At 39.0% G+C, this 9,720-nt stretch overlaps 1 protein-coding gene and 1 long non-coding RNA gene across 3 annotated transcripts in view; one reads left to right on the top strand and one right to left on the bottom strand.

Moving 5' to 3' along the window:
* Nucleotides 1–9,720, top strand: part of LOC140343731 (uncharacterized) — a 554,400-nt gene that overhangs the window by 156,908 nt on the left and 387,772 nt on the right. The gene's annotated exons all lie outside the window — the stretch shown is intronic.
* COL27A1 (collagen type XXVII alpha 1 chain) overlaps nt 1–9,720 on the bottom strand; it is a 273,626-nt gene that overhangs the window by 62,559 nt on the left and 201,347 nt on the right. For both annotated transcript variants that reach the window (XM_072430586.1, XM_072430585.1), the window contains 4 exons: nt 8,214–8,267; nt 8,020–8,127; nt 7,198–7,251; nt 4,844–4,897 (listed from right to left, as the gene is read on the bottom strand). In XM_072430586.1, the coding sequence (XP_072286687.1) occupies nt 4,844–4,897; nt 7,198–7,251; nt 8,020–8,127; nt 8,214–8,267 (270 nt within the window). The remainder of the gene's footprint in view (nt 1–4,843; nt 4,898–7,197; nt 7,252–8,019; nt 8,128–8,213; nt 8,268–9,720) is intronic.

The raw sequence follows: 9,720 nt of genomic DNA, 5'->3' as shown, positions 1-9,720 counted from the left end.
TAGCCACAAGAGCCACCCCAATTATCCTAAATTTCCCTTTCTCTACTGTTAAATAGATATTGGGGTTCACAGAAGGCAAGTGGCCAGCTATTTGTGATAAGGTATCATGGTATGGCAGGTATAGTTTTTCATATCTTGTGATGGCGCTGTAGTGATAAAATTTTAGGGGGCCGTAGGTTGGGAAACCCTGGTGTAGGTCATGCTGTTTTTTATTATGCTATTATTATTCAAAAATGTTCCTCCACATATGATCATTAAACAGTTTATTCGGAAACTTATGAAAAGAACGTGTACCTAACCATTACCTGGCTAGGCAATCCCCAAGTGACCAGACCCACAAATAGGTTACACAACAATAAAATGAGACAGCTAGATACCTGGAGGAGACATTACTTTTCCTGACATTATTATACCAGCACATTATATGAATAATAGTGGTGAGTGGCTAATGCACACTAGGCCTGTTGATTCTCTCAAAGTTCACAGAAAGTCTGCTGACATGTACTTTTTCTGCATACCCCCATAGACATAATACATGGGTCAGCCTTATTTTCTACAAAGCTCACAAACAGAAAGGATGTAATATTTATATCACTGTTTGGAAGATCTGGAATCTGTCTGTTTATTATAAAGTTATTAAGATTGGTTCAGACTTTGCATAGGAAAAGCGATTGTTGGTCCCTATGAAATATTCTGAGCCCCGTATCAAATCTCATGAAGGTAAAGTGTCTGGGTTGCACGCAGTGCATTTTTAACTGTTTATTTGGCATTCTTCTACGCCAAGTTAGAAAAAAAGAGGCCAACATAAATGGAAGCAGCCAGCCAATAGGACAAATAGGGTTGATTTACTAAAGAATTATTAATCTGCAGGGTTTTATTAAGTTGAAGGGGTGAACATAGAGAGGTGCAAATTGTGGTGCTGCGCAAGAGCCCTGGACCTTCCTCACCCAAAAAGTAGCCCCAAACAAACTGCACTGCATGAAAGTGCAAAAATGTACAAATATTCATGGAAACAAACTACACTGCATCAACCTGCAGAGATGTGAATGTTCTTATGGAAACAGGAAATACAAAATAATAAATAAATAACTATCCTTTTGGCTTTGATGAGATCAAAGGGTACATAGTAGGTTAGGTTGAAAAAAGACATAAGTCCATCAAGTTCAACCACTAGGTAAATAAACATATCCCAGATACAAAACCCTATAAGACATAATTGGTCCAGGGGAAGGCAAAAAAAAGACCCTGGTATAATTTGCTTCCTGATTCCATGAGGCAATCGGATGATCCCTGGATCAACAGTTTCTGTTATCTTTACTTTAAAGCCTTAATACCCAGTTATTTTTTGTGCTTCTAGAAAAGCATCCAGCTTTTTCCTAAAGCAATCTATAGTAGTTGCTGAAACTACTACCTGAGGGAGCCGATTCCACATTTGCACGGACCTTACAGTGAAGAATCCCTTTCTTATCTGGTGCTTAAACTTCTTTTCCTCCATACACAAAGAGTGCCCTCTTGTTCTTTGTAATAATCTCAAAGTGAATAATTGGGAAGGGAGTTTTCTATATGGACCGTTTATATATTTATACAGGGTGATCATATCCCCCCTTATTTGTCTCTTCTCAAGGGAGAATAGATTCAGTTCAGCTAATCTCTCCTAATAGCTCCTCCATTCCTTTTATCAATTCAGTTGCCCTTCTCTGCACTCTCTCCAATTCCACAATGCCCTTTTCGTGAACTGGTGCCCAAAACTGGACTGCATATTCCAGATGTGGTCTGACCAATGCTTTGTACAGGGGCAGGATTATGTCTCTATCTCTGCATGCTTTTTCTCTTTTAATACAAGAAAGTACTTTACTAGCTTTAGATACTGCAGCTTGGCATTGCATGTTGGTATTAGGTCTATGATCTACCAGAAGCCCCAGATCCTTTTCCATTTCTGACTCCCTCAAATACATTCCCCCTGGACAGTATGAAGCAAGCATGTTGTTAGCCCCCAAGTGTATACCTTTACATTTATCTATAATAATTATAATTTGCCACTTGGCTGTCCAATCAAACAGTACATCCAGGTCTGCTTGTAGATTATGGATATCCTGTATGGACTTAATTCCATTACATAGCTTGGTGTCATCTGCAAACACAGAAATGGTACTTTTGATCCCAAACTCTTTATCATTTATGAAGATGTTAAACAAGGCAGGTCCCAACACTGAGCCTTGGGGTACACCACTAATAACCTTAGACCATTTAGAGAATCATTAATTACAACTCTCTTGATGCAGTCTTTAAGCCAGTTCTCTATCCCTTTACTGATTTACTTTTCTAAACATAATTACCCCAAAGTGTATAATAACTGTCTGTGGGGTACTTTATCAAATGCTTTAGCAAAGTCCAAGTACAATATATCAACTGCTATTCCACTGTCTACCTGTTAACTTACTTTCTCAAAAAAAGAGATTACATATGTTTGACAACTTTGGTTTTTCTTGAAGCCATGTTGACTATCATTTATAATATTATACTCCTCTATGTGGTTCTTTATCAAACTCTCTTTCCAACTCTGGACGTTAAATTAATAGGACTGTAGTTGCCTGTAGTTGGTAATGATTTTGCTCAATTTTTGAAGATAGGAACCACATTGGCCTTACGCCAATCCATTGGTTCCATGCCAGTGACCAAAGAATCTCTAAAAATTTGAAATAATGGCTTTGAAATAAGCTTAGCTCTTTGAGTACACGTGGATGTGATCCATCGGGTCCTGGTGCTTTGTCAACCCTAATTTTGTGCAACCTAATCATATCAGTTTTAAGCCATTGTGACTCATTTAAGGCAGTGACATTGCTAATATGAATTTGGACTTGAGCTCTGCCATTTTCCTTTGTGTACACAGAGCTAAAAGTGTTAGGTAAATCTGCATTTTCTTTATCCCCAGTTACCAACCCAGAGACATCCTTTAAAGGGCCTACATGCTCAGATCTGATCTTTTTGCTAATAGAATATTTATTTTTAAAATTTGGGTTTGCCTTATTATCCTTTGCAATCTGTCTTTCGTTTTGAAGTTTTGCACATTTTATCTCCTTTTTAAATCTTTTGTTATATTCTTTATAGGTTTCAAACGATAAAGGTGATCCTTCATTTTTAAATTTTTGGAATGGCCTTTTCTTGTTCCTTATGGCTTTTTTAACATCAACTGGGTGCCACATTTTTAATTTTAGCCTCCTAAACTTATTACCCATTGGAACATATTTTTAGTGTGCTTTTGTAGAACAGACTTAAAACATTCCCATTTCTGTTCTGTGTTCTCTGAGGAAAATATTGTCTCCCTGCCCAAGTCACAATAGGATGCCCTTAATAATGGAAAATTTGCTCTCCTAAAATTAAATGTTTTTATTTTTCCTGTTTTTGCCTCCTGTTTACAACCTACATTAAATGAAATCATATTATGGTCACTGCTACCCAGATTCTCTTTTACATGCACATAAATATCTTATAATAAATTCACAAATTTCCTCCTTTTTGCTGTTTCTGTAGTGCCAATACTCCAGTCAATGTCAGGGTAGTTGAAACCTCCCATGAATAAAACACTTCCACTTTGTGCTGCTTTTTCTATCTGCACTAGTAGTTGATTCTTTATTTCGTCCTTAAGACTGGGGGACTATAGCAGACTCCAATAATTAATTGTGTGTTATCCAACTCCACCCATAATGCCTCAACCTCATCGCTTGTTCCATCCGCAATTTCTTCTTTCACATTCACTTTCAGATCACTTCTCACATACAGACAGACAGACACCACCATCCTTTCATTTGACTCTGTCGTTACGAAAGAGAGTATACCAGGAATATTGGCAGCCCAGTCATGTGAAAAACAGAGCAAGGATTTAGCAATGCCAACTAAGTCATAATTATCTTCACTCATTAAGGCTTCCAACTCCCCTACCTTGTTTGCCAGACTTCTAGCATTGGTGAACAGGCTCTTTAAACCATTGCTGCATTTACTAGCACTGTTTGCCAAGTCCTTTTATTTTTCAGTACAACTTCAGTACTGCACAATCCAGTGTTTGTTTGTAACACGGGAAGCTCCATACATTTATCCATAACCCTTGCCCCAACTCTCCAAAATCAACCCTCCACTAATAGCTGACTCCTGACTAACCTTTCTGTCACCTTATTTACTGTCCCACCCCCTCTGCCATAGTTTAAATATCCCTCCACCATTCCCCTAAATCTTTCCCCTAGCACAGCAGACCCCCTTTCATTTAAGTGCAAACCATCTCTGGCATACAGGTTGTACCCTAATGAAAAGTCAGCCCAGTGCTCTAAGAACCCAAACCCTTCCCCTTTGCACCAGGACTTAGGGGCCATGAGTTTAGCTGTCTAAGCTCTCTCTGCCTTTTCTGTGTTGCCCATGGCACAGACAATATTCCAGAGAACATACCCTTTGAGGTCCTTTCCTTCTATTTGAAACTTAATTCTTTAAACAGATTTTTAAGTATCCTCCATCTCCCATCTATCTTGTCATTGGTTCCAACATGGACCAAGACAGCTGGGTTCTGTCCAGCCCCTTCCAGTAATTTGTCCTCTCGGTCCACTACATGTTGAACCCTGGCACCAGGTAGACAGCAAACCATTTGGTTTAAGGGGTCCGGGCAACAAAATATTCTATCAGTCCTCCTGATAACTTAAGAATCTCTTATGACAATCAACTGTCTTTTCCTACTTGCATTTCCCTCCCCATCCCTACTAGATGGTCTGCTCTCCCAGCTGTTGGAGATTATATATATATAATTTTATTTATTTTTATACCTTCACATGCTGAAATCAACATTTAGGCGCTGGCATACCTTTTCGCCTTTTACTCCGGGAGTCCCAATGGGTCCTGGGGGGCCTGCGTGTCCCTGTTGTGGGACAGAAAACAGTTTCATATTCATGACATGTAGGTCATTCCCAATCATTATCTTTCTCCTTACATTTACTAGGCTTGCCTAAATGTCACATTTAATTTGTAACCAACAAATCATAAACGGTGCCTCTTTCTGGGCAACAGAAAAAGGTTGGTATTATTCTATTCTATTCTAGAAAAGTGTTACTTATACAAATCAGATTTAAGTTGTTACATTTTACAGATTCAAAGTATGGTGGATTCCTCTAGCTAGTTACATGGTACCCATGTGATAGGAAACTGATCCTTAAGTAAGTACCTGTGTTCTGGCAAGGAGGACTGAAAAGGGAGGTAGATACTAAAATAAGTTATTCTAACATAATGACATTTTGGGGATATTTTGGAAGGACTACATATAAGACACAGTCAAATCCTATGTGCCTATTAGCATGGCGGTACAGAAATGATAGATAATGATAATTAACTGTGACTAGGTCACTGTGTTATATCATGCCAAACCCTTCCACAAACTAATCTTTTTATGGTCATGGGCAATTTGCTCCCTTGCTGATCACCCACAGGCCTAACAACAACCATATGCTAAAGGAGAGAGTTTAAAATCATCATATACACAAACATTTTGTGAACTGTAAAAAAGGCAGTGTTTACCTAACCCAGGGGTGTCAAACTCTGGCCCAACGGCCCCCAACATCCTTTTTTTTTTGGCCCCCAAAGAATCCTAAATATGCAGCTGGCCCGCCACTGTGCCGCTACGTCAATTCTGGGCATCACTCGCGTCTATAGACCAGCAGGATCTGTGCCTATGTGTGGCCCCGCATTGGACTGTTTTATAGACGCAAGTAATGCCAAGAATTTTAGCAGCAACGCTATTTCGATGAAGAGGGAGTTCCAGCGGCAGTCCATTCATAAGATTTAGCCCTGCATTGGCCGTGTCTGGCATTTCGAGCACTCTCCCTAAGCTGTTCTTTTCCTTTCTACTCCAGGGCATGGATTTGAATGACTGGATTTTCATAGAAGCAAATTGTAATTTATATTGTTAGCCTGTGCAAAAAGGTTGCACAGGCTAACAATAATAGGCTGCACGAGCTGCAAGGCGTCAGGCCTGACCTGTGGAAGCCGAAGACGATCTACAAGCAAATCCGTGGAAAGGACTCTATGGAATCTGTTCCGGGTAGGAACGCAGTCACCTGTAAAGAAATCTGGACCAACATCGGATCCAAAAGACTTACCAACAGGCACAGGGGACTTGGCCTGGATGGCGGTTCAAGGAGGACTACCCCTGAGGACTTTCATGCACGCCAGGAACTTATGTAGGTACAGACACTGCCCCTTCTGCGTCATCGAAGAGGAGACAGCTTTACATGTCTTCTGGCAGTGTCCCTACGCCCAAGCCGTGTTGATAAAACTGGAACAGGAACTGAGCCAAACTGTCTTGAGAACGTCCATCACATACTGCGCTATGCTGTATGGTCTGTTCCACGGTGAATTCACAGAAGAAGAAGTCAAAGGAGCTTGGAGGATTTTAAACTGTGCTAAGGACGCTATCTGGTGCGCCAGGAAGCACCTTATCCTCCGGAGGGGGAGGATGTCCATCGAGGACTGCCTCAGACTGGCCCTCAGTCTGCTCAGAGACTATCACTTCATGAACTTTCCGGAAGAGGACGCCTGAGAAGGACCCCCTTCCCCCCGGCCCCCAAGCTCTCTTTGTAAAATGTTATATGAACTCTAATAAAGCTTCGGGCCTGTGAGTTTTTCCCTGTATGTTTGAACCCTGACTGTATTGTTTTCGAATTGTGTGATTAATAAAATTATTTTTTCAATAAAAAAAAAAGGTTACCATTGAAATTTATCTCAGAAGGCTACAAATAGAGAAAGAGGCATAAGATTTTTTCTTAAATAAATTTTTAAAAAATTCTTATGCCTCTTTCTCTTTTATAGGCTTGAATTTTGAATGTGAAGCAAAACCTCTTTGTTTCCATATGGAAAGGTTTTATATCTATTGAGAAGGAAAAGCTTCCTAAATGTATTCAATAAATTTTAAGGTTTGCCCGCAACTTTGTCTAAGTTTTTAATTTTGGCCCACTGTGCATTTGAGTTTGACACCCCTGTTCTAACCCTTGCATATATCTACCTCTGTTTCCTGCAATAAGTACCTTCTAAAAGAAACCTTTCTGGAGAAAAATATTGAGCCTGCAATTGATGATTTCTCATTCTAGAAATGTTAACTCCTTGGCTGCCACGCTGACCACTTGCCTTAAAACATGAGTTCTGAAAGTGAACAAATTACCAAATTACCTGATAGCCGGGAATTCCTGGTTCTCCCTGAGCCCCCATCCTGCCAGGGGATCCCTACATGAAAAATGTGCAGAGAAAAACTGGTAAATTTGCCAGTCCATGAAAAGACTATTAAACAATAAGCCTGAGGTTTACCTAACACCAGAAATATTTGTGTATATTTAAACTTGAGGCCTTATGAGCTGTGAGGACTTTACAATCCTTTTTTAACAAAAATAGTAAAGATAGCCACAACAGTCTATAGTGTAGAAAAATGAAGATCATTAGATTCTGTTCCTGTGCTATGTGATGACGAGATGTGGGGAAGCAGGTATTTGACATACATAGAAGTGTTGGAAACATGGCTGAAGGTGTGCCCCTAAAACAAAGAACTGCTATAGTGCAGCTTACCAGTCCTTCTATGTGGTGGTTTTACTTTTCCAGCCAAGAACATTTTAATCCAGTACAGAAACGTGTTAAAACCAAGTGCCATTAATACTTTAATCTATGACCCATACATTTAGGTATATACATTCAAAGCTGGTGTAATAAGAAGGTGAACATCATTGTCCTAAAAGCCCCATTTTCTTTTTTTGTCCCATTGTTATTGTCTGTGTAGTCATCAGGAAGTATGCACAAACTCCCTATCTCCATTCTTATTGCTGAGGAATTACTTCTTACAACCAGTGAGGTCATCAAGACGTGAGGAGAAATCTCACTGGGGACACAGAGAACAATAAATTAAACATTTTCCCTCTCTATATTAGGCTAACAAAATACATTTTGGACGGTAAAAGCTGTAGATACAGTGAGCAGAAAATAGGAGCTGTGTGCTGTACTTACCACAGGTCCAAGAGTACCCCTGCTTCCCTTTGGTCCTTGTGTTCCTGTGGGTCCTGGTTTTCCTGGAGATCCTGTCTCCCCAAGGTGGCCTTGAAAACCTTTGTTTCCCTATTAAACAGCCCACAAAATACAATGAAGATAAGTTAACGTCATTCACGAAACAGGCAGGATGCAATTTAGATAGCTGGCCTTACCTTACGTCCTGGTCTGCCCTTTTCACCTTGTTTTCCTGGTTTACCTTCTACTCCCTATAAACCAAAGAAAAAAGTGTTACATTTTATATCTAAGAAGTAATATCTTGAGAAATCTAACTTACTGTAATTAAACCTGAACTCTGGTCAATGTTTAAAATAACTTTTGTGGTAAGCATTAAGTGCTTGTTTAGTCCTGCGGAGGTTAAAGTAGAGGAAGACATGCCTAATTTACTTGCACCTGTGTTTCTAAAGTTTTAATATTTTATCTTTTTATTTTTTGTACCTCTAATAGCAGAGAAATGTGTCTGTGCCTTGAACTACTCTCTGCTAAGATCCGTGTACACAGACTAGCCCAAATCTGTATTTCATGCAACATCTGCTGACACATATGAAGTCATAGCCAAAAAAGCACAGAAGGAAGCTATAAAGAAAAGAATATGGGCCTTGCTCTAAAACCTGTCTTAAATGTACCCTACCGGGGTCTAATTTACCTTCAAGATTTTTAATTTTATTTTCTAGGAAACAAATGTTAACTGTGGTGAAGAAGTACCCCAAACAAATATTTTTGTCTTCCTTTCCTAAAAGTAGATTTCCTTATCCTAAATTGTGACTTTGCATTGTAGTGCTCTAGCATCATAGATGTATACCTGCAGTGCAGGTTCATCTTTGGCACTGCAGCCTGTGACTTTTGGGTGAGGTCACTACTGTGTCTCATTTGGAAAGAAAAAAAATGTACACTTTGGGTCGAACAATCACCATGGGAATTTAATGGCAATAATTTTGTGGTAATCGATTTTTTCCATAAAATCAAGACTAGTAAAAAGCATATCTGGTCTGTTGAATTGCAGATAGGCTTAAAGGTTCAACGCGTTTCTCGGAACGGAGTCCACTTCATCAGCAACGTGTTAAGCCTACAATTATAAGTATAATTTATACAATATCCCACTTAACATTACTCCTTTTGTATATCCACAATATGTCTATACTTACTTCAATCTCCACATCCTTTCCTTCACTAGAACACACAGACCAATGGAACCACTCCCTTTCAAGATGTAAAATCATGCAGCAAAAAGTCACAGGACTAGGATAAAGAACTTAACAGACTTCAGAGATCATTTATAAATCAATCAATGAATATTAATTTAATGTGTGTTCAGACCTCATCCCATATAAATGAATGAAATATAATTCCAATTAATTTCACCCAAATCAAAAGTTAAAGCACACCAAGCTCCAATCCATTAACTACAAATCCATAAATATCCATAATAGGGTATAACTTTCAATCACCACTATTCAATCATTATTGACCGTATATTTCATTTAGTCTCACCTTTCAGAATATGACAGTTACAGTGCTTAATTGCCATGCATTCTTAAAATGAACAGAAAAGATATATACCATAAAAAAATAATTAAAATATATCATACCTCCAAAATAAATCAACAAATGTGGACCCCATAACATTCATAAAAACTCATATCATAGCTACCCATTATACTT

The sequence above is a fragment of the Pyxicephalus adspersus genome, chromosome Z (assembly GCF_032062135.1).
Source record: "Pyxicephalus adspersus chromosome Z, UCB_Pads_2.0, whole genome shotgun sequence".
NCBI classification, from domain to species: Eukaryota; Metazoa; Chordata; class Amphibia; order Anura; family Pyxicephalidae; genus Pyxicephalus; species Pyxicephalus adspersus.
Note: the sequence above shows the minus strand (reverse complement) of the source record. Positions and strands in the feature narration are given on the sequence as shown.